Here is a 26,652-nt window from a genome sequence, read left to right as displayed (position 1 = left end):
AAAGCTGAAAATGTATTTGGAGTTCCAGTAAAATCATTCTTAATGCTCAACTGCCTTCTGCCCTTCAGATACACTCACTGACATATAGATGTTCTGAATACACACAACTGCATTGTAAAGGAATATCAAATGATATGGTGACATACATCTGGAAATTTCCCAAAACACTTGTAATCATGACTTCCTGATGCTCATTGTAATTTCTTTAGAGCATCCATAAGTAAAATGATCTTTTCCACCAATTTCAGGTAAATCTATGAAGTCATAAGTCAAGAAATATCCATGATATATCAGTTTTTAAAAATGATTAGGTTTGGAATATTCCCATATATGGATAATCTGACTTTTCTCAAATTTATAAAACTGTTTAACATTATGTTATGCATTTAACAGATCCAATGTGCTAATGTGTGATGTGCTTTATATCTAAATTCAATTCACTGGTCTATTATTTATTAATATGGCAGGGAACTTTGAAACAACATCTAAAATTCTGCAAAACTGAACAGGCGTCATACAGAACTCCAGATCAGTAAGTCCTGCTTCCCTTAATTCAACATAACTTAGTTGTTCAAGAATGTTAAGTACAGCTGCTTCAGAAACACAAATCAGGGACCCTTGAGACAGTTGTGCTGAAAGACAGCCCTAGTGTGACCATTCCTGTGGAAGAAGACCTCTGATTCTCAACATTTTCTGGGGCCTACACCAGTTTTCATTGTGCCTCTTATATCTTCAGCTTATCTTTCTGTTCAAGATTTAAAAAAGCCCCTTTGTTGCTTCTGGTCACTTCAAATCTTCAAAAATTTTCACAGTGCCAAACATTTTATTCTCCCTTAGGGAACAATGCATGCTATACACTGTACCCATTTATAAAATGTGAATAACATTGATTTACAAAAATTGAAGTAGGGCAATTGGGAACATTTGTAAGGAAAACTTGTCTTTTTTTGAATATTTCAAAAGGTGCAAATATATTCTATCAACACTTTAAGAAAGGTAAAATTGGGGAAAGTAAACAAATGATTCCTCATTTGTTTTTATTTCCTAACCTTCTCTTGTGCTCCAGTCAACAATGCAGTCTTACACCACAGATCCCGTAAAGGTGGACTGACTGAATGCACCTGCTAAAACATGAGCCTCCCCATGGACTGTTAATTTCTGCTCTTATTCATCTCTATCATCTATGTTCACCACATGCCTAAGCCAACATCAGGCACTGACATGGTCCATGAGCACATTATTTCTCCAAAGAGACCATGGGTTGAGTGAGAAAGAAAACATCTCTCACCTCTTCAGAGAATACACAGACTTCATGGAGGCTGGAACAAACTAATGTAATGTTGGGAAGATTATTTACTGATTAGTCCCAAACTTAAAATACTCTTGAGTCCAGATAAACTAAACTGAAGCACAGATCCTTGAATAACTTATGAATGGACTCAAAATGTTTATGCCAATAGAAGAAGCCTCCCCATCTGCTGGTAACAGTGGTGCAACTTCAGTTAAAGAAGAATTCCATACTCACCCACTGTTGCATTGTCAATAGCTCAGTGGACAACTGTCTTCCTTTGGATTTTCACTCACAACTGTACAAGCAGTAGGTGAGCAAAGCTGAGAAAGGATATAGAAGCTTTCAGAATCAAGTCGACCACAATTCTCAGACCCACCTATCATGAATCCCAAACCTTTCACCTGGAAGTAAACACAGTCCAATCACCAGGTATATGAAAAACTTTCCAAGAGAAAAAGTGGGAGGTCTCTCCTCTCCCAGGGTTAAGATGAAGGAGGTCCTGGCTTCTCTAGAAAATAATGAAGATATGAATACCTTCATTTTACAGATAAGGACATGAACCTCAGAATTGTATAAATTATCCCATGGTGTTCAGAGACTTTTAATTCCCTCCCTAATTCCAAAACATAGGAATTTCTGACCCATGTCTCATCTGGAATTAGGTCTCCACAATCAAGAGAAATCAGTCTGGAATTTCATGATATAATGGAATTCCTCAGATATAATAATGCTTGCTTGATGCACTAGCATTGGTTCTCCAACAACCATCCCTGTCCTCTGAACTCTCAGTATCTCCCTGCTCTAACCTATACCCACCCTTCTGCATAGATGGGATATATAACAATTCAACTCCCTCAGTATTACGTTCTACCCCCATGGATACGGATATCAACCAAGAAACTGAATATATTGAATATTTAATTCAAGGTCTTAATTTGGGGGGATCAATGGCTCCCATCATACAAATCTAATGAAAATCCCCTGCATCAGAAAATAGCCAAAGTATATGGGTCATAACATCATTGTCTTATCCCACAATCTTCAGAGGATTAAGAGACACAGAACATACAGAATGAAGGGAGAATATCTATTTGCTCACTCTGATATTTTTGTGAAGGGGTAGCTGAAATCTTATTCATATATTAACCATCAGCTATGACATTCCACATTTCATTATTTATATATGTGAATGGATGTGTATAATGTAAATTCTCCTCTAAAAAATCTTTAATCAATACATGCATTTCATGGACAAATAATGATAATGTGTCATAATCAGGAGTAGGTTTAACTTACCCATTTGTTTCTTGTCTAGGGGGAAAATGGTTGTATTTAATGTACTTAGGAAATTACAGATTTTTAAAAAGTTTAATTCTCATACTATACTGATAATAGTTTCCTGAAAACAATATTTCAGATGTTCCTCTGAATATGTACTCCATCAGTCGATGAACATCTGAGAATGTACCAGATCTGCCCCCATGGGAGTTGACTGTAACTACCAGACTTGTCCATTACCACATCTGACACAGCACATTACTAAGTTATTGCTTTAGGTCAAAATGCAGTGCTTTTTTTGACCTAGTGCTTTTAGATATATCCTGATAATTAATCTTCCACATTCTATAATCACTTCAAGTCCCACAGTTTTGAATTGCATATACTCTCACATTTCACAGTTCAACAGATAGGATTAAACTCAAAATAAATAGATGAATGATGTAATATGACAAATCAACTCAGTTTACCACCAAAATGTCTGTAATTATTCCTACATTCATATCCCTTAGTCATCCTGTGTCACTGAAAGGGCAAGTTACCCCGACTGAATTCTCATCTTTCCTGTTTCTTCAGAAACCATATTAGTGAATAAAATGAAATCTTTACCAACCTCTCATCTTATCAAAATTAATCCCCTCAACACTTATGCCAAATATCCCATTCCTCCTTTCACAATCAAACTGCATGAGCACTATATCCTTTCTTACTATATCCTTTCACAATCAAACTGCATGAGCACTATATCCTTTCTTACATCATCACTAAAGATTCCTCTTGAATCATGCTACCATCTCCAATGAGCTTCCCATAAATAAATCCAGTCTGTGGGTCTCAGTCTATAACTTGAAACCAAAGAACTATGAGAACATGATCTCCTTTTGATAACTTTCTTTTCCCTAGACTTCTCTGACATCTCAGTCCCGAGTCTATTGAAGCTATTCTAGTCACTCCTTCCTCTTGCGTTCTGCATGGTACTCCTCAAACAATATTAGAACATCTCAAGACTTGATGCTATCCTCTCTTGTAGAAGTAACCAAGGAAGTAAAAAAATTACACACCAATAAAACTTAAATGTTTTAATATACTTTTTAAGACAATATATAAAACTGACAATATTTATAAAATGGAAATAGGTAAGGCCACTTCACATCTCATTGTTTGGAAAACTACACAGAATCCAAAAATATGAGGGGACATTGAGATCAACTCAATTCAGAGGCAAGTTCCACAGAATAGTATAACTTTGCTCTCCTCCCAAAGTTCTGAACTATTCAGCTTCTTATTCTATGGGAGAATTCAACCTCTATTTGAATTCCCTTTGTATAGGGAAAAACATTTACTACATGATACCTTCCAGGGAACAAACCCTGATTGCACAAATACTGAACCTCATCAGCGCTTCTTTCCATGGGAAAGATCCTGTTCACCTTGAAAAGATTTACAAGATAAATTAAAATTAAATCCTCAACATTGGAAAACAAGGGATGATTTTAAATGCAAATTAATTAAATGCTTTGCAGCTCATTCTTCAAAAAAGGAAATATATCAAGTCCTGGAGATACAACAGGGAACAAGATATGGTGGGTCTATATGGAAAAGAGAATTTCCTGAAGGAAGGCTGGGACTAAAAAGAAAGAGAAGATGAAGAAATATGAAAATTTGTGATCAACATAAATGTGACAAAAATGAAACAGGTTACTGAGATGGAAGATGAGGGAAGGAAGTGGTTGGGGAGAGGCCATATAATACTTGCTAAGACTTGTTAAAGATGTTTACTAACTGTTCCAAGATCAAGTGGGAACTCCATTTCAAATGTCTGTTATGGCAGAGGTAAAAATTAAAATTTGAGTACCTATCACTGTTTACTACATACTTCATTGTCTTCTTACTAAGAATTTGAATTTATGTTTGCTTGGAATTCAAGGGAGTCACTTTTATTAATTCCCTAATTTAAGTAGACTTTAATTGAATACAGTTGCAAATATCACCAGAAAAATCACAGAGATATATAAGCCTATGCTAATGTATACATGAAAATCATTTTCCTTTTATAAAAACAGGTCATTTTCTAATGACTACTTGCATATTTAATGTAGAAATTTCCCATGCTGCATTGCATACTCTAAGGAAATGGCCCTCAAAAGCCACCCGCACACTGAAATTTCCTGGGAGCTTTAGAAACTGTGAATGACATCTTAAAATTTCTCAAAGAGCGAAAGGAAAACAGGGACAAAAATCAAAGGAAATAAGGAAAATGACAGATGAACACAATTGAGAGATGGAAATTATGACAAAGAACCAAACAGACATGAACAACACAGTAAAAAAAATAAAAAATTCCCCACAGAGTTTCAAAAACAGACTGGAGTAGAGTGACTGTGGGAAGATGGTGGAGTAAGAAGTCCCAAGAATCAGTCCCTCCACCAAATAAACTATCCAACTGACAGGTATTATTTCAATCAATTACTGTGAAACTCCAGATTTTTGTGGCACTCTGTGCAGCACCCAGCAATGAGCAGGAAAAAGAGGCTGGTAAACTGTAATAAATATGAGTTTCATCCTTCCTGCAGCAACCATTCATCTGACCCTAGATTCATGGCAGACAGCAGTGGGGAATGGACCTTGGGCTCCTGTGAAGCCTGCTGGTGCCACTGTGGGAAATTATGACACAGTCCTCCAAACTCTGGAAGTGTGTGCTCTGATCACAGATCTCTATCTTTGATCAGCTACTTCAGATTGCTGTGGGCCAGCTCTGAGGGAGGCCACTGTTCCAACCCAACCAGGGCAAAGCAGCAGAAAAATCTTTAAGACAGTAACCTTCCTCAGAACTACAGAAAACAGTTAAAGGGCTGCATTAATGAGGCAAGCGTGGAATCAAGAAAATGCAGCTCCAAAAGACAGAGAAGTCTTTAGCCCACAAACCTTCAGTCATCCCTCATACTGCCACGAGCTTCAGAGTCCTGAGAGCACACAGGCTTTCCAGTGCCTGTAGTTTGCCACCCCTTATGAACTTTCAACTTTCTTCTGTCTTATGAAAATTACCTCTCCAGCCCCAAAGTTTTGCCTCCTCACCATGAACAGTGTAAGAATTGAATTTTTGAGGTAACTATTACTGAAGATTGCTTTACCGAAGCCAAAAAAAAAAAGAGAGAAATTCAACCAAAAAAACAAGGGGGACATTTCTGAATTGTTTGAAACTCTAGAGGATATAGATTGGAAAAAGACCCTGCAAATGCAAATTGAAGAAAAAGAAGAAATATCAGGCAGGAATTTTCTGTCCCAGACCAGTCGGCCATCTCCCCTCCCCCTCACTCAGTCTCTGTGGGGGAAAGACACAGAAACAGCAGACCAGAAACTTCCCACCAGATTTTAAAATCTCACAGTAGTGAAAAATACTCTCAGTGTTTGAAGATCCAGTGAGTGGGGGGGGGACATTTCAAGGCACAGATCAGTGAGGGACAAAGAGACTGAGAAAATGTGGAGAGAGACACATTTCCAGCCCTAGGTCTGAAAGCCCTGCCCCCAACCTTGAGGGAAGCAGCAGCCAGCAGCCATTTCCTTGCTTTGGAAACAGCTGAAGTGCTGAGTCAGCTGAAAGAGTACTTTGCCACAGGTGGAGCCCCACACCGAGCAAGATTTTGGCAGGCAAAGTGAGGGTATAGGAATTCTGCAGTTTCACCCAGCTGGGTCATACAAAGCCTATGCTCCAAGGCAAAGCAGCCTCTGAGGACAATTAAGTTACCAAACAGTGCCATCTGCTGGACAGTCCAGAAAGGGCAAAGAAAAGAAAACACTTTAGTCTTCAGACCCTTTATTAGAAGCACAGGAGCTGGTCTACATGCCATGTATGGAAACCCAACCCTGTTTTGGCTGAGAAATAGGGAAGACCCAACTGTTAAAGCAGGGCCCCCAAACAAATGCAGGTCTTGCTAGCTCATGGAAAATAGAGCACCACTGGAAGCCAGATTTGTATCGTCACACATAGTGAACTTGCTGGGGTGCCCAGTGCCTACCTCCCATCCGTATGGCAGGCCATGGTGGGCACCTGATTCTGGGGAGAAGAGTGGGGGACAGCATCAATCTGAAAAGTGGCCAGGGAGAGAAAAAAGAAAAGATAGAGATCAAAGCCAACCAACAAGTAAACCTTAGGCAAAAGAGAGAAAACAACATCCAGAATAAACAAAACAAGAAAATCAGATGCCTAGACATCAACAAAATATCATGAGCCACATCAAGAAACACGAAGATATAGCACAGTCAAAGGAAGAAAGTAACATTTCAACTGAGATTCAGGAGTTGAAACTAAATATAGATGTTCAAACAAGTCTTTTAAAACAGATCAGTGAGGAGAGAGAATGTGACAAAAGAGATGAAGGACAGAAAGAAGATACTGTGTGATCATTAAGAAGAATTCATAAGCTTGAAAAAAATGGCAGAAATTATGGAAATAACAGGCACAATAGAAGAGATGAAAAACACAATGGAGACATACAACAGCAGACTTGGAGAGGCAGAAGAAAGGATCAGTGAGATGGAGGGCAGGACACCTGAAATCCTGCACACAAAGAAACATACAGGGAAAAGAATGGAAAAACATGAGCAGGGACTCAGGGAATTGAATGGTAACGTGAAGCACAAATGTACATGTTATAGGTGTCCCAGAAGGAGAAGGGAAAAGCAGAAGGAATAAGAGAGGAAATAATCAATGTAAATTTCCCAACTCTTATGAAAGACAAAAAATTATGGGTCCAAGAAGCACAGTGTACCCCAAACAGAATTTTTCCAAATAGACCCACTCCAAGACACTTACTAATCAGATTTTCAAATGTCAAAGAGAGAACTTTGTAAGCAGCAAGAGAAAAACAATCCATCACATAAAAGGGAAGCTCGATAAGACTAAGTGCCTATCTCCCAGCAGAAACCATGGAGGTGAGAAGGCAGTAGTATGACATATTCAAGATACTGATAGAGAAAAACTGCCAACCAAGAATCCTATATCTGGCAAAACTGTCCTTCAAAAATGAAGGAGAGTGCTCCGTGGGACATGACACCCTGGGGTGTAAATATCCCTGGTAATGTGGCATATGACTCCAGGGATGAGCCTGGATCCAGCATCATGGGATTGATAAAGCCTTCTTGATCAAAAGCGGGAAGAGAAATGAAACAAAATAAAGTTTCAGTGGCTGAGAGATTTCAAATGGAGTTAAGAGGTCATTCTGGATGTTACTCTTACGTATTATACAGATATCCCTTTTTATTTATTAGTGTATTAGAATAGGCAGAAGGAAATACCTGAAACTATTGAACTGCATTCCAATAGTCTTGATTCTTGAAGATGATAGTATAACTATATAGCTTGTATGATGTGACCATGTGATTGTGAAAACCTTGTGGCTCCCACTCCCTTTATCCAGTGTATGGGCAGATGAGTAGAAACATGGGGACAAATAGTAAATGAATAATGGGGGAGGGGATGGGATGTTTTGGATGTTCTTTTTTACTTTTGTTTCTATTTTTACTTTTACTTTTTTTTTTGGATTAATGAAAATGTTCAGAAATTGTGATGAATGCATAACTATTTGATGATACTGTGAACTGATTGTGTACTTTTGACGATTGTATAGTATATGAATATATTTCAATAAAATTCCATAACAAAAAAAATGGAGAGTTAAAAATATTTACAGATAAACAGACACTGAGAGAGTTCATGAGCAGGAGACTGGCTCTCCAGGAAATGATAAAGAAGTGCTACAGACAGGAAAAGGCAAGAAAGAGAGGTCTGAAGAAGGGTGTGGAAATGAAGATATCAGGGGATAGAAACAGGGTAGAGATTGGGCATTTGATGTTGGAGTACAGAATGTACTAGAGGATTGATTGTGTAGATCTAGAAATGGATAGCACAATACTGTGAGACGGTAGCACAATATTGTAAGTACACTGAAAAAAGATGACTGTGAATATGTTAGAAAGAGAAGGTTAGGAGTCTGGATGGCACCGGAAGGAAAGATAGAAGATAAAGACTGAGACCGTATAACTTAATGAAACCTAGAGTCCTCAGTGAGTGTGATTAAATGTACAAATATAAGAATGTTTTTGCATGAGGGAGCAGCAAGAAGGAATGAAGTTGTGAGGTATGCAACGAAGTGAATGGACCATGAGGACAGTAGGTTGAGTGAAATAAGTCAGAAATGAAAGGGCAAACACTAGAATGCCTCACTAATATGGACTAATAACAATATGCACTCTGAGAATTGACTGTGAGACATTGAGTTATAATGGGAAGGCTTATGTAAAGGTTCCTAAATTGTAAGATCTTACAGCAGTCACATTTATTCATAAGTTGTAACAGTTGTTAATAAATTTTGAGATTCTAAGCTGTTTGTGTGTGATGTGGTTGGTCCCTGGAGCTTCGGGTGTCTGCATGGCACCTGGGACTCAGAGCCAGAGTTTGGTAGCTGTGAGTGTTGGCATTGCCCCATGAATCAACTGTTAGAGGTTGAAAAGGAGATCAGACTTTGGAGATATGAACAAAATAGACTTGGTTGTGATTGGCGTAGATCAGACTAAAGGGTAGAGGATATTAAACATGTTTAGGACTTTGGCTTCTGTGTGGGACCAAAGGAAGAGATGGTTATATGGTGCAAAATCTGTGTTTTCTGTAGCATACTATATGGTTTGACTTGTGTGGTCAGTTTACTCAAATCCCATGATTGCATGGAGCCTTGACTAGGGAGCAGGATGTTGTCGGTTTGTTCAGGATAGCATAAAGCCCTGATACAACCCAGAGTAATCTGGGCATAGAATAAAAATTATTTGCAAAGTCCCCTTGAGGGACTGTGGAAAAATGTGGAAATACTAAACTTCCCCAGCTGCAGAATTCCTGATATTCTTGCAAGAATTGGGGACCACCAGCTTAGTTTGCTGAGCCATTGATCTTGGGGCTTTTAGTTATAAAGCTTGTTACCGCAAAGGAGAGGTTAAGTCTACTCATAATTGTGCCTAAGAGTCATCCCCAGAGGGCCTCTTTTGTTGCTCAGATGTGGCCTCTAAGCCAACTCAGCAGTTAAACTCATTGCCCTCCCTGCTACATGGGGCATGACTCCCAGAGATATAAATCTCCCTGGAAATGTGGAACGTGACTCCCAGAGATGAGTCTGGACCCTGCATCATATGACTGAGAAAACCTTCTGGACCAAAGGGGGAAGAGAATTGAAACAAAATAAAGTTACAGTGGCTGAGAGATTTCAAATTGAGTCAAGAGGTCACTCTGGAGGTAACTCTTATGCATTATATAGATAACCTTTTTTAGTTTTTAGTTAATTAGAATAGTTAGGAAATATCTGAAGCTGCTGAACTGCAATTCAGTATCCTTGATTCTTGAAGGTGACCATATAAACTATATAGTTTATATGGTTGACCCTGTGATTGTGAAAACCTTATGGCTCACACTCCCTTTACCCAGTATGGACAAATGAGTAGAAAACGGGGGATAAAAAGTAAACGAACAATATGGAGGAGGAGGGGTATGGGACGTTTTCAGTGTTCTTTTTACTTTTATTTTTATTCTTTTTATTTTTTGGAGTAATGAAAATGTTCAAAATTTGTGATGATGAATGCACAACTATATGATGATACTGTGAACAAATGTTTTACACTTTGGATTATTGTACGATATGTGAATATATTTCAATTTAAAAATTTAAAAAAATAAAAAGTAAATGAGGGAGAAAGGGGGCATGGTATGCTTTCAGTGTTCCCTCTTTTATTTTTACTCTTATTTTGATTTTTATTTTTTGGAATAATGAAAATCTTCAAAAATTGATTGTGGTGTTGAATGCACAACTATTTGAAGAAAGTGAACAATTGTACACTTTGGATGATTGTATGGTACACGAATATATTTCAATAAAATTACATTAAAAAGACATAGAAGATGCTCCTGGTACATCTGGTGGTCTCCCACCTCTACCCCCTCCACAATGACGGTACAGCTAACTTGCATTCCAATTGTGGGTTCCAAGCCCCATTCTGTGGGAAGAAGAGTGGCCCCTCTGTGTGTACTAGGTTGCATGTATGTCAGGACCAATCTTTCAGGTAAAAGTCTAAGAGACTGATTCAGGGAACATGTCTTGGGCTCATCATCCCAAAGTTTGTCCTGAGGGCATAGAAACTCCATGCAGACAGCTTGTATAGTGTGAGAAAAATAAGTTGAAGCAGCCTGGAGCAAAGCATTAAGTAACACATGAGAGGGGGGCTATTTCAAAAGGAGAAGTGAGGGGCATGCACTCAAACTCCCATAAACTGTAAATGGGGAATTCCTACAACCTCTAGCAAGCACAAGCTCAGGAAAAGAACCAGACTCCCCACTCCAATACCACACAGTCTCGGGTAAGACAGACAGGACCCTAAACTACCTACTTGACTTGGGCCAATCTTCATGACCAGAAGGAAAACACCAGCCAAATCACAGACAGTTTATAGACAGTGAAAGGTGATTTATGCCTTGTTTTATTTGTACTGATTAGCTCCTAGCAATCAAGAAAATTTTATGTCATTAGCTGGATATAAACTTAAGGAACAGACTGCTCAGGAACTAAATCTCAAAGTGAATACTTTTTTAAAATGTACAGTGTGCAACAAAAGATTAGAAGACAAAAGTAACAGGAAATGATGAACCATCCAAAGGAACAAGATAAAAATTGGGAAACCATCAACAAAGAAGGCAAGACTTTGCACTTACTGGAGAGAGACTTTATAATGATCCCCAAGGAGACAAAGGAAAACACAGAGAAAGAACAGAAGAATATGAGGAAATAATGAATAAAGGAATCTCTCCAGAGAAATAATGGAATTGAAGAAAACAGTAAATTTAATAAAAAGTTCTCTATATAGTTTCAACAGCAGATCAGAGGTAACAGAAGAAAGAATCAGTGAACTCAAAAACAAGATAACTGAAATGATTCAGGCTGAGGAGCAGAAAGGAAAAATGAAAAAGAACAGAGAATGCTTAAGAGACTTGTGAAACACAATCAATCATATCAATACATGCGTTATAGGAGTCACAGAAGAAGAAAGTGGCAGGGAATTATTCAAAGAAATAATGGCATAAAACTATGTACATTTAATGAAGGACATGAATATGAGATTCAAGAATCTCAATAAACCTCAAATGATAAGCATACCTGGACACATAGCAATCACACTGTCTAATGCCATGGACAGGAAGAGTGCCCTGAAAGCTGCAAGAGAAAAGCAACAAGTTATCTACAAGAGAATCCCAATAAAATTAAGTTCCAATTTATATTCAGAAATCATGGACACAAGAAGGCAGTAATATGAAATATCTAAAGTGCTGAAAGTAAACAATTTCCAACCAAGAATTTTATATCTAGCAAAACTACCATTCAAAATAAGGGACAAAATAAGACATTCCCAGATAAAAGCTGAGGGAGTTAATTACCACTAGATCTTATCTATCATCAAGGCTAAAGGGAGTTCTTCAGACTGAAAGGAAAGGACACTAGTGGATTAAAGAATCATAAAGCTTAACAACCTCTGATAAAGGCAATATTATGGGTAATTTAAAATATCAGTACTACTGTATTGCATTTTTTGTTACATAACCCCTCTTCTTACTTCTTACAGGTGCTAAAATGCAAATTCATAAAAAGCAATGATAAATCAATGGTATTGGACTTACAAAGTACGAAGATAGAATTTTTGACAGGTACAAAAATGTGGAGACAGAGAACTGTTTTTGTATGCTATTGAATGTAAGTTGGTATGTAACCAAATATGATTGTTAAAGATTTAGGATTTTAATTTTAATCCCATGGCAACCACAAAGAAAACACAAGAAAAATGTTTTCAGAAAGAAATGAGAACTCAAAATAGTACAGTACAAAAAAAAAACAAAACAGAAAGACATAAGGAAATAGGCATTAACAGAAGAATTTAGTGCTAAAAGGCATAAAACTAATAAAGACAAAATAGCAAAAGTACTTCATTATCAGTATTTCAGCACCTTAAATGTAAAAGGACGAGGAGGCGGGGCAAGATGGCAGACTGGTGAGCTGTATGTTTTAGTTACTCCTCCAGGAAAGTAGGTAGAAAGCCAGGAACTGCGTGGACTGGACACCACAGAGCAATCTGTCTTTGGGCATACTTCATACAACACTCATGAAAACGTGGAACTGCTGAAATCAGCGAAATCTGTAAGTTTTTGCGGCCAGGGGACCCGCGCCCCTCCCTGCCAGGCTCAGTCCCGGGGGAGGAGGGGCTGTCAGCTCCGGGAAGAAGGGAGAACTGCAGTGGCAGCCCTTATCGGAAACTCATTCTACTGATTCAAACTCCAACCATAGATAGACTGAGACCAGACACCAGAGAATCTGAGAGCAGCCAGCCCAGCAGAGAGGAGACAGGCATAGAAAAAAAACAACACGAAAAACTCCAAAATAAAAGCGGAGGATTTTTGGAGTTCTGGTGAACATAGAAAGGGGAAGGGCCCTGAGGCGCATATACAAATCCCGAAGAAAAGCTGATCTCTCTGCCCTGTGGACCTTTCCTTAATGGCCCTGGTTGCTTTGTCTCTTAGCATTTCAATAACCCATTAGATCTGTGAGGAGGGCCCTTTTCTTTTCTTTTTTCTTTTTTTTTTTTTTAATCCTTTTTTCTTTTTCTAAAACAATTACTCTAAGAAGCCCAATACAGAAAGCTTCAAAGACTTGCTATTTGGGCAGGTCAAGTCAAGAGCAGAACTAGGAGAGCTCTGAGACAAAACGCAATAATCCAGTGGCTGAGAAAATTCACTAAACACCACAACTTCCCAAGAAAAGGGGGGTGTCCGCTCACAGCCATCATCCTGGTGGACAGGAAACACTCCTGCCCATCGCCAGCCCCATAGCCCAGAACTGCCCCAGACAACCCAGTGTGACGGAAGTGCTTCAAATAACAGGCACACACCACAAAACTGGGCGTGGACATTAGCCTTCCCTGCAACCTCAGCTGATTGTCCCAGAGTTGGGAAGGTAGAGCAGTGCGAATTAACAAACCCCCATTCAGCCATCATTTCAGCAGACTGGGAGCCTCCCTACACAGCCCAGCAGCCCAGAACTGCCCTGAGGGGATGGCACTCACCTGTGACATAGCACAGTCATCCCTCAACAGAGGACCCGGGGGGCACGGCCTGGAAGAGGGGCCCACTTGCAAGTCTCAGGAGCCATACGCCAATACCAAGGACTTGTGGGTCAGTGGCAGAGACAAACTGTGGCAGGACTGAACTGAAGGATTAGACTATTGCAGCAGCTTTAAAACTCTAGGATCACCAGGGAGATTTGATTGTTAGAGCCATCCCCCCTCCCTGACTGCCCAGAAACACGCCCCATATACAGGGCAGGCAACACCAACTACACACGCAAGCTTGGTACACCAATTGGACCCCACAAGACTCACTCCCCCACTCACCAAAAAGGCTAAGCAGGGGAGAACTGGCTTGTGGAGAACAGGTGGCTCGTGGACGCCAACTGCTGGTTAGTTAGAGAAAGTGTACTCCACGAAGCTGTAGATCTGATAAATTAGAGATAAGGACTTCAATTGCTCTACAAATCCTAAAAGAACCCTATCAAGTTCAGCAAATGCCACGAGGCCAAAAACAACAGAAAATTATAAAGCATATGAAAAAACCAGACGATATGGATAACCCAAGCCCAAGCACCCAAATCAAAAGACCAGAAGAGAGACAGCACCTAGAGCAGCTACTCAAAGAACTAAAGATGAACAATGAGACCATAGTACGGGAGATAAAGGAAATCAAGAAGACCCTAGAAGAGCATAAAGAAGACATTGCAAGACTAAATAAAAAAATGGATGATCTTATGGAAATTAAAGAAACTGTTGACCAAATTAAAAAGATTCTGGACACTCATAGTACAAGACTAGAGGAAGTTGAACAACGAATCAGTGACCTCGAAGATGACAGAATGGAAAATGAAAGCATAAAAGAAAGAATGGGGAAAAAAATTGAAAAAATCAAAATGGACCTCAGGGATATGATAGATAATATGAAACGTCCAAATATAAGACTCATTGGTGTCCCAGAAGGGGAAGAAAACGGTAAAGGTCTAGGAAGAGTATTCAAAGAAATTGTTGGGGAAAACTTCCCAAATCTTCTAAACAACATAAATACACAAATCATAAATGCTCAGCGAACTCCAAATAGAATAAATCCAAATAAACCCACTCCGAGACATATACTGATCACACTGTCAAACATAGAAGAGAAGGAGCAAGTTCTGAAAGCAGCAAGAGAAAAGCAATTCACCACATACAAAGGAAACAGCATAAGACTAAGTAGTGACTACTCAGCAGCCACCATAGAGGCGAGAAGGCAGTGGCACGATATATTTAAAATTCTGAGTGAGAAAAATTTCCAGCCAAGAATACTTTATCCAGCAAAGCTCTCCTTCAAATTTGAGGGAGAGCTTAAATTTTTCACAGACAAACAAATGCTGAGAGAATTTGCTAACAAGAGACCTGCCTTACTGGAGATACTCAAGGGAGCCCTACAGACAGAGAAACAAAGAAAGGACAGAGAGACTTGGAGAAAGGTTCAGTACTAAAGAGATTTGGTATGGGTACAATAAAGGATATTAATAGACAGAGGGGAAAAATATGACAAACATAAACCAAAGGATAAGATGGCTGATTCAAGAAATGCCTTCACGGTTATAACGTTGAATGTAAATGGATTAAACTCCCCAATTAAAAGATATAGATTCGCAGAATGGATAAAAAAAAACGAACCATCAATATGTTGCATACAAGAGACTCATCTTAGACACAGGGACACAAAGAAACTGAAAGTGAAAGGATGGAAAAAAATATTTCATGCAAGCTACAGCCAAAAGAAAGCAGGTGTAGCAATATTAATCTCAGATAAAATAGACTTCAAATGCAGAGATGTTTTGAGAGACAAAGAAGGCCACTACGTACTAATAAAAGGGGCAATTCAGCAAGAAGAAATAACAATCGTAAATGTCTATGCACCCAACCAAGGTGCCACAAAATACATGAGAGAAACACTGGCAAAACTAAAGGAAGCAATTGATGTTTCCACAATAATTGTGGGAGACTTCAACACATCACTCTCTCCTATAGATAGATAAACCAGACAGAAGACCAATAAGGAAATTGAAAACCTAAACAATCTGATAAATGAATTAGATTTAACAGACATATACAGGACATTACATCCCAAATCACCAGGATACACATACTTTTCTAGTGCTCACGGAACTTTCTCCAGAATAGATCATATGCTGGGACATAAAACAAGCCTCAATAAATTTAAAAAGATTGAAATTATTTAAAGCACATTCTCTGACCACAATGGAATACAATTAGAAGTCAATAACCATCAGAGACTTAGAAAATTCACAAATACCTGGAGGTTAAACAACACACTCCTAAACAATCAGTGGGTTAAAGAAGAAATAGCAAGAGAAATTGCTAAATATATAGAGACGAATGAAAATGAGAACACAACATACCAAAACCTATGGGATGCAGCAAAAGCTGTGCCAAGGGGGAAATTTATAGCACTAAACGCATATATTAAAAAGGAAGAAAGAGCCAAAATCAAAGAACTAATGGATCAACTAAAGAAGCTAGAAAATGAACAGCAAACCAACCCTAAACCAAGTACAAGAAAAGAAATAACAAGGATTAAAGCAGAAATAAATGACATAGAGAACAAAAAAACAATAGAGAGGATAAATATCACCAAAAGTTGGTTCTTTGAGAAAATCAACAAGATTGACAAGCCCCTACCTAGACTGACAAAATCAAAAAGAGAGAAGACCCATATAAACAAAATAATGAATGAAAAAGGTGACATAACTGCAGATCCTGAAGAAATTAAAAAAATTATAAGAGGATACTATGAACAACTGTATGGCAACAAACTGGATAATGTAGAAGAAATGGACAATTTCCTGGAAACATATGAACAACCTAGACTGACCAGAGAAGAAATAGAAGACCTCAACCAACCCATCACAAGCAAAGAGATCCAATCAGTCATCAAAAATCTTCCCCCAAATAAATGCCCAGGGCCAGATGGCTTCACAGGGGAATTCTACCAAACTTTCCAGAAAGAACTGACACCAATCTTACTCAAACTCTTTCAAAACATTGAAGAAAATGGAACACTACCTAACTCATTTTATGAAGCTAACATCAATCTAATACCAAAACCAGGCAAAGATGTTACAAAAAAGGAAAACTACCGGCCAATCTCCCTAATGAATATAGATGCAAAATCCTCAACAAAATACTTGCAAATCGAATCCAAAGACACATTAAAAAAATCATACACCATGAACAAGTGGGGTTCATTCCAGGCATGCAAGGATGATTCAACATAAGAAAATCAATCAATGTATTACAACACATTAACAAGTCAAAAGGGAAAAATCAATTGATCATCTCAATAGATGCTGAAAAAACATTTGACAAAATCCAACATACCTTTTTGATAAAAACACTTCAAAAGGTAGGAATTGAAGGAAACTTCCTCAACATGATAAAGAGCATATATGAAAAACCCACAGCCAGCATAGTACTCAATGGTGAGAGACTGAAAGCCTTCCCTCTAAGATCAGGAACAAGACAAGGATGCCCGCTGTCACCACTGTTATTCAACATTGTGCTGGAAGTGCTAGCCAGGGCAATCCAGCAAGACAAAGAAATAAAAGGCATCCAAATTGGAAAAGAAGAAGTAAAACTGTCATTGTTTGCAGATGATATGATCTTATATCTAGAAAACCCTGAGAAATCGACGATACAGCTACTAGAGCTAATAAACAAATTTAGCAAAGTAGCGGGATACAAGGTTAATGCACATAAGTCAGTAATGTTTCTATATGCTAGAAATGAACAAACTGAAGAGACACTCAAGAAAAAGATACCATTTTCAATAGCAACTAAAAAAATCAAGTACCTAGGAATCAACTTAACCAAAGATGTAAAAGACCTATACAAAGAAAACTACATAACTCTACTAAAAGAAATAGAAGGGGACCTTAAAAGATGGAAAAATATTCCATGTTCATGGATAGGAAGGCTAAATGTCATTAGGATGTCAATTCTACCCAAACTCATGTACAGATTCAATGCAATCCCAATCAAAATTCCAACAACCTACTTTGCAAACTTGGAAAAGCTAGTTATCAAATTTATTTGGAAAGGGAAGATGCCTCGAATTGCTAAAGACACACTAAAAAAGAAAAACGAAGTGGGAGGACTTACACTCCCTGACTTTGAAGCTTATTATAAAGCCACAGTTGTCAAAACAGCATGGTACTGGCACAAAGATAGACATATAGATCAATGGAATCGAACTGAGAATTCAGTGATAGACCCTCAGATCTACGGCCAACTGATCTTTGATAAGGCCCCCAAAGTCACTGAACTGAGCCATAATGGTCTTTTCAACAAATGGGGCTGGGAGAGTTGGATATCCATATCCAAAAGAATGAAAGAGGACCCCTACCTCACACCCTACACAAAAATTAACTCAAAATGGATGAAAGATCTCAATATAAAAGAAAGTACCATAAAACTCCTAGAAGATAATGTAGGAAAACATCTTCAAGACCTTGTGTTAGGCGGCCACTTCCTAGGCTTTACACCCAAAGCACAAGCAACAAAAGAAAAAATAGATAAATGGGAACTCCTCAAGCTTAGAAGTTTCTGCACCTCAAAGGAATTTCTCAAAAAGGTAAAGAGGCAGCCAACTCAATGGGAAAAAATTTTTGGAAACCATGTATCTGACAAAAGACTGATATCTTGCACATACAAAGAAATCCTACAACTCAATGACAATAGTACAGTCGGCCCAATTATAAAATGGGCAAAAGATATGAAAAGACAGTTCTCTGAAGAGGAAATACAAATGGCCAAGAAACACATGAAAAAATGTTCAGCTTCACTAGCTATTAGAGAGATGCAAATTAAGACCACAATGAGATACCATCTAACACCGGTTAGAATGGCTGCCATTAAACAAACAGGAAACTACAAATGCTGGAGGGGATGTGGAGAAATTGGAACTCTTATTCACTGTTGGTGGGACTGTATAATGGTTCAGCCACTCTGGAAGTCAGTCTGGCAGTTCCTTAGAAAACCAGATATAGAGTTACCATTCGACCCAGCGATTGCACTCCTCGGTATATACCCGGAAGATCGGAAAGCAGTGACACGAACAGATATCTGCACGCCAATGTTCATAGCAGCATTATTCACAATTGCCAAAAGATGGAAACAACCCAAATGTCCTTCAACAGATGAGTGGATAAATAAAATGTGGTATATACACACGATGGAATACTACGCGGCAGTAAGAAGGAACGATCTCTTGAAACATATGACAACATGGATGAACCTTGAAGACATAATGCTGAGCGAAATAAGCCAGGCACAAAAAGAGAAATATTATATGCTACCACTAATGTGAACTTTGAAAAATGTAAAACAAATGGTTTATAATGTAGAATGTAGGGGAACTAGCAGTAGAGAGCAATTAAGGAAGGGGGAACAATAATCCAAGAAGAACAGATAAGCTATTTAACGTTTTGGGGATGCCCAGGAATGACTATGGTCTGTTAATTTCTGATGGATATAGTAGGAACAAGTTCACAGAAATGTTGCTCTATTAGGTAACTTTCTTGGGGTAAAGTAGGAACATGTTGGAAGTTAAGCAGTTATCTTAGGTTAGTTGTCTTTTTCTTACTCCCTTGTTATGGTCTCTTTAAAATGTTCTTTTATTGTATATTTGTTTTCTTTTTAACTTTTTTTTCATACAGTTGATTTAAAAAAGAAGGGAAAGTTAAAAAAAAAAAAAAAAAAAAAAACAAGGAAAAAAAAAGATGCAGTGCCCCCTTGAGGAGCCTGTAGAGAATGCAGGGGTATTCGCCTACCCCACCTCCATGGTTGCTAACATGACCACAGACATAGGGGACTGGTGGTTTGATGGGTTGAGCCCTCTACCACAGGTTTTACCCTTGGGATGATGGTTGTTGCAAAGGAGAGGCTAGGCCTCCCTATGGTTGTGCCTAAGAGCCTCCTCCTGAATGCCTCTTTGTTGCTCAGATGTGGCCCTCTCTCTTTGGCTGGGCCAGCTTGAAAGGTGAAATCACTGCCCTCCCCCCTACGTGGGATCAGACACCCAGGGGAGTGAATCTCCCTGGCAACGTGGAATGTGACTCCCGGGGAGGAATGTAGACGTGGCATCGTGGGACGGAGAGCATCTTCTTGACCAAAAGGGGGATGTGAAAGGAAATGAAATAAGCTTCAGTGGCAGAGAGAATCCAAAAGGAGCCGAGAGGTCACTCTGGTGGGCACTCTTACGCACACTTTAGACAACCCTTTTTAGGTTCTAAAGAATTGGGGTAGCTGGTGGTGGATACCTGAAACTATCAAGCTACAACCCAGAACCCATGAATCTCGAGGACAGTTGTATGGAAATGTAGCTTATGAGGGGTGACAAGGGGATTGGGAAAGCCATAAGGACCACACTCCACTTTGTCTAGTTTATGGATGGATGAGTAGAAAAATAGGGGAAGGAAACAAACAGACAAAGGTACCCAGTGTTCTTTTTTACTTCAATTGCTCTTTTTCACTCTAATTATTATTCTTGTTATTCTTGTATGTGTGCTAATGAAGGTGTCAGGGATTGATTTGGGTGATGAATGTACAACTATGTAATGGTACTGTGAACAATCGAAAGTACGATTTGTTTTATATGACTGCGTGGTATATGAATATATCTCAATAAAATGAAGATTAAAAAAAAAAAAAAGACATAATGCTGAGCAAAATAAGCCAGGCACAAAAAGAGAGATATTGTATGTTACCACTAATGTGAATTCTGTGAAAAATGTACAATGTTTTATACTGTAGAATGTAGGGGACCTAGAGATACCAATTAGTGGAGGGGGAATGATAATCTAATAAGAACAGATAAACTAGGGAGGGTAATCTCAATGTTATGGGAATGCTCAGGAATGATTATGGTTTGTAAACTTTCTTGGATATAGTAAGATCATGTTGGAAGCAATAGAGTTATTTTAGGTTTTTTTTTTTTTCTCTTATTCCTTTGTTTTCTTAGGGGTTGTTAATTTTCTTGGGGTATGGTAGGAACATGTTGGAAGCAATGTAGTTATTTTAGATTATTTGTTTTTCTTACTCCTCTGTTTGGACATGGTTTATTAATTTTCTTGGGGTATGGTAGGAACATATTGGAAGCAAAGTAGTTATTTTAGGTTATTTGTTTTCCTTAATCCATTGCTTTGTTTGAAATGTTGTGGGGTTTTTTTTGGTTGTTGTTTGCCTGTTTGTTTTTAATTTTTTGATAAACAAAGTTAAAAAATTGAAAAAAAAATCAGTAGAAAAATGGGAGTAAAAAGTAAATGACAAATAGGGTGGGATGGGGCGATGGTTTGGGTATTCTCTTTTCACTTTTATTTTTTATTCTTATTCTGATTCTTTCTGATGTAAGGAAAATGTTCAGAAATAGAGTGTGGTGATGAACGCATAACTATATGATCATACTGTGAACAGTTGATTGTATACCATGGATGACTGTATGGTTTGTGAATATATTTCAATAAAACTGAATTAAAAAAAAAAATGTAAATGGAATCACTCTCCAGCCAAAAGGCAGAGACTAGGAGGACAGGTAAAAAAAAAAGCAGATTCCAAATGTATCCTGTATACAAGTGGCACATCTTAAATTCAAAGACATAACTAGGTTGAAAGTGAAAGGATAGAAAAACTATATACCATGCAAGTAACAACCAAAAGAGAGCTGGGGTACTTATATGAATATCAGATAAAATAGACTTTCAGACCCACCTCATTCAGGATGGGTCTTAATCCTCTTGTGGAGTCCTTTATAAGTGGAATATTACAGAGAAAGAGAGAGGGAGGGGCATCCCTTTTTGATAAAAACACTTCAAAAGGTAGGAACTGAAGGAAACTTCCTCAATATGATAAAGGTACTCAATGGGGAGAGATTGAAAGCCTTCACCCTAATATCAGGAGCAAGGCAAGGATGCCTGCTGTCACCACCATTATTCAACATTGTGCTAGAAGTTCTAGCAAGAGCAATCTGGCAAGACAAAGACATAAAAGGCATCCAAATTGGAACGGAAGAAGCAAAATTGTCATTATTTGAGGATATGATTGTATAGTTGGAAAATCCTGAAAAGGACAAAGCTACTTGAGCTAATGAACAAATTCAGCAGAGTGGTGGGATACAAGATTACTGCACATAAGTCAGTAATGTTACTATATACTAGTAACAACCTAACTGAAGAGGCAACCAAGAAAAAACTTCCATTCACAAGAGCAAATAAAAACATCAAGTACCTAGGAATAAACTGAACCAAGGGTGTAAAAGAACTCTACACAGAAAAGTACATAACTTTAGTAAAATAAATAAAAGGGGATCTAAAGAGATGGAAAGACATACCGTGTTCATGGACAGGAAGGCTAAACATTGTTAAGATGTCAATTCTACCCAGATTCATCCAATTCCAATCAAAATTCCAACAACCTAATTTGCAGAGTTGGAAAAGCTAGTTATCAAATTTATGCAGAAAGGAAAGGGTCCTGATAGCTAAAAGTATTCTAAAAAAAGAAGTGGGAGCACTTACACTTCCTGACTTTAAAGCCTACAATAATAAAGACACAGTGGTCAAAAGAGCAGTGTAGTGGCCCAGAGATAGACATATTGAACAATGGAATCAAATCTAGAGCTCCAAAATAGACCTCAAGATCTATGGCCAACTGATTTTTTATAAAGCCCCCAAATTCACTGACCTGGGACAGAACAGTCTCCAACAAATGGGGATGGGAGAACTGGATATCCATATCCCAAGAATGAAAGAGGGCTCCTACCTCATACCATATATAAAACAACTCAAAGTGGATCAAAAATCTAACTATAAGAGACAGGGGAAACATCTTCAAGACCTAGTAATATGAGGAAGCTTCTTAGGCTTACATAAAAAAGTACAAGCAAAGAAAGAAAAAATTAGATAAATGGGAACTCTTAAAAATTGAAAGCTTCAGTACCTCAAAGGACTTTGTCAAAAAGGTGAAGAGGCAGCCAACTCAATAGGAGAAAATATTTGGAAATCATATATCTGATAAGAGACCAATATCCAGCATATATATAGAAATCCTACAACTCAACAGTACAAACAGCCCAATTATAAAATGGGCAAAAGATATGAAGACATTTTTCCAGAGGAAATACAAATGGCTAAAAAACATGGAAAAATGTTCATCTTTACTAGTTATTAGGGAAATACAAATCAAAACCACAATGAGATATCATTTCACACCAATAAGAATGGCTGCCATTAAACAAAACTACAAATGCTGGAGAGGATCTGGAGAAACTGGTACTCTTATTCATAGCTGGTGGGGCTGTATGATGGTACAGCTGCTGTGGACGACAGTTTGGCGGTTCCTCAGAATACTAGATACCGAGTTACCCTATGATCTGGCAATTTCACTTCTTGGTATCCAGAAGATCTGAAAGCAGTGACATGAACAGACATTTGCACACCAATGTTCATAGTGGCATTGTTCACAGCTGCCAAGAGATGGAAACAACCCAAGTGTTCTTAAACAGATGAGTGGATAAACAAAATGTGGTATATACATATGATGGACTACCATGCTGCAGTAAGAAAGAATAAGATCTGAAACATATGAGAACATGGCTAAACCTTGAAGACATAATGCTGAGTGAAATAACTCGGACACAAAAGGAGAGACATTGTATGTTATGACTAATATGAACTCCCTGAACAATGTTTAATTAGTATCTTATGATATAGAATATACAGGAACTAGAGATAGATGGAATTCAGTAAAGGGGGAATGATTACCCAACATGTACAGACATGGTAATGAGGGTGAACTTCAAGGTATGAGAACAGAAGATGTGATGATAATTCGTTAATGGGATTATAAGTATCAGTGTCACACTGAAGGCAAACATGATTGAAAGGGGTTCTTTAAAGGTATTTATCCCACAAATTAGCATTACAAAAATAAATAAGTGCTTGCATATACTTCTAAGGTATGATAATGGTACAATGAGGTAACAACAGAATGGTATATGGGAAAAATTACCTATTGCATATTAAAGACAGCATTTAATAGGAATACCTTACAGTACCACACTAATACTAGGGATAAAGAACTCAGAGCTGGATAAGAGCTTTGGGGTGTTTTGGGTTATGATAATTGCTTAAAATTGAGAGTGAAGATGACTGTACAACTAAGTGACAATACTGTGAGACACTGTTTATCTTGGACAGAATATATATTACGTGAAATTAGAAACACCCTACCTAATAAATCAAGTCTCAATCTTGAGGCTTGCTCCAATGAAACTTACAGCTGTAAAGGGGAGGCTAAGCCTACCTGTAATTACACCTAGGAGTCACCTCCAGAGAACTTTTTTTCAGTCATATGTGGCCTTTCTCTCTGTAGGGCCAGCTCTGCAAATAAATTCATTACCCTGTCCCCTAAGTGGGACATGACTCCCAGGGGAGTGAATCTCCCTGGTGACATGGGACACGACTCCCAGGAATGAGCCTGGCTCCAGCATCAGAGAATTGAAAATGACTTTTTGACCAGAAAGGGGAAAAGAAAGGTAACAAAATAAGGTTTCAGTGGCTAAAAGATTTCAAAAAGTCGAGAGGCTATCCTGGAGGTTACTCGTATGCAAGCTCCACCTATATATTCCGAATTCCCATGGTATGCCAGGCCTAATCAACAGTATTCCTGAAAATACTCAAGAATACATAGGTCCTTTTATGAAACTCTATAAAAGTTTCAATCATTAAGTTTACTTTTCAGAAACTTAAATCTCTGAGAGTGTTCCTATGCCGGATAAGTCCCAAAACCCAGAGGCTGTTGCCTCTCCAAGAACAACCAGATGCATCCCCCTTCCCCATAAAGCCAACATCCCTTTTCAATATAAACAAGTTAGGGTGGTCACTACCCGTACATCCCTGATGATTGAGATAGTGATCAAATGAGAGAGGGGAGTACCAAGTGACAAGATAGTACTTAACAGAGGATTATGAATACTGAATACACAATTTGTTTTTATTTTTACTTTCTGGGGTACTAGAATAGCTAGAAGGAGATAAATAACAAATAAAGTACTGTTAACATATAACATGCTTTGAAATTTGCTTCATGGCTACTTGTTAAAACATACTTTCAATGTTATTACATTTCCATATGTATGTTATACTTCACAATAGGAATTAGCTGAAATTGTGGAACTGTAACCCACATTCTTTGAAATTTGCTCTCTCACTACTTGTTAAATTGTACTTTGAGAATTATCACTTTTCTTTATGTTATCTTTCACAATAAAAAATATATATTTAAAAAAATTAACTAATGCTTCCCTACCAAAAGAAAAAAAAACATCAGTTGTGTTTCTCTAAAGTAATAATAAGCTATTCAAGAAGGTAATCAAGAAAAAAAATTTTCATTTACAAAAGAAATGGAAAGAATCAAATATCTAGAAATAAACTTAACCAAAGATATAAAGGACATATACACAGAAAAGTACAAAATATTACTTAAAAAAAAAAAAAAGAAAGAAAGAAAGAAAGGAGACCTAAGTAAATGGAAGGACATTCCATGTTCATGGATTGGAAGCATAAATGTCTTTAAGATGTCTGTTCTAACTAAATTGATTTATAGATGCAATACAATACCAATCAAAATATAAAGAGCTTACTTTGGAGATATAGAAAAACCAACAACCAAATTTATTTGGAAGGGCATGGGGCCCCAAACAGCTAAAAACATCTTGTGATAGAAAAATGTTCAATGTCACACACTTCCTGACCTTAAAGTATATTACAAAGCTACAGTCATCAAAACAGCATGGTATTGGCTTAAGGACAGATACATTCACCACTAGAATCAAACAGAAAATGCAGAAAAATCCCTGTCATCTTCAGCCAACTGGTTTTTTTATTATTATTTTATTGAGATTGTTCACAAACAATACAATTATCCAAAGATCCAAAGTGTACAATCAATTGTCCATGGTATCATCATGCAGCTATGCATTCATCAACACAATTTTTTTTTCAATTTTTAGAACATTTGCATTACTCCAGAAAAGAAATAAAGACAAAGAGGAAACTCAAATCCTCCCATACCCCTACCCACCCCCCCCATTACTGATTCATAGTTTTGGTATAGTACATTTGTTACTGTTGATGAAAGAATGTTAAAATACTACTAACTGTAGTATATAGTTTGCAATAGGTATATATATTTTCCTACATGCTTATTATTAACTCCTAGTTGTAGTGTCATACATTTGTTCTAGTTCATGAGAGAGATTTCTAATTTTTGTATAGTTAATCAAAGACATTGTCCACCAAAAGATTCACTGTTTCATACATTCCCATCTTTTAACCTCCAACTTTCCTTCTGGTGACATACTTGACTCTGAGCTTACCCTTTCCACCACCTTCACACACCATTCAGCACTGTTAGCTATTCTCACAATGTGCTACTATCACCTCTGTCCATTTCCAAATGTTTAAGTTCACCCTAGCTGAACATTCTGTTCATAACAAGCAACTACTCCCCATTCTTTACCCTCATTCTATATCCTGGTAACTTATATTTCATGTCTCTCAGTACACATACTATAATTACTTCATATCAGTTGAGACCCTGCAATATTTGTCCTCATGCGTCTGTCTTCCTTCACTCAATATTGTGCCCTCAAGGTTTCTTCATCAACCCATTTTTTTAAGATGGTTTTGTTCACACACCATACATCCCGTTGTAAGTAAACAATTGTTGGCTCCCTGTATAATCACATATTTATGTATTCAGCACCATCACCACTATCTATATAAGGACATCTCCATTTCTTCCACAAAGAAGGAGAAAGAGTCAAAGAAGGTAGAGGGACAAAAGAAAAAGAAAAAAGAGAAAGAAAAAAAAAAACA

General features: G+C 37.8%; 1 protein-coding gene across 5 annotated transcripts in view; it reads right to left on the bottom strand.

Moving 5' to 3' along the window:
- LOC119534705 (zinc finger protein 596-like) overlaps positions 1-26,652 on the bottom strand; it is a 78,061-nt gene that overhangs the window by 39,211 nt on the left and 12,198 nt on the right. For 4 of the 5 annotated variants that reach the window (XR_005217102.1, XR_005217103.1, XR_005217104.1 and 1 more), the window contains exon 2: positions 1,526-1,611. Coding sequence is in view for 2 of the 5 variants with exons in the window: in XM_037837334.1 (XP_037693262.1) it covers positions 1,526-1,537 (12 nt within the window). In the remaining 3 variants the exon portion in view is untranslated. Of the gene's footprint in view, positions 1-1,525; positions 1,612-11,757; positions 11,815-26,652 lie in introns of all 5 variants that reach the window. The other variant, XM_037837335.1, reaches the window with a different exon arrangement.

Source organism: Choloepus didactylus, chromosome 5, assembly GCF_015220235.1.
Source record: "Choloepus didactylus isolate mChoDid1 chromosome 5, mChoDid1.pri, whole genome shotgun sequence".
In the NCBI taxonomy this organism is placed as follows: Eukaryota; Metazoa; Chordata; class Mammalia; order Pilosa; family Megalonychidae; genus Choloepus; species Choloepus didactylus.
This window is presented reverse-complemented; position numbering and strand designations above follow the sequence as displayed.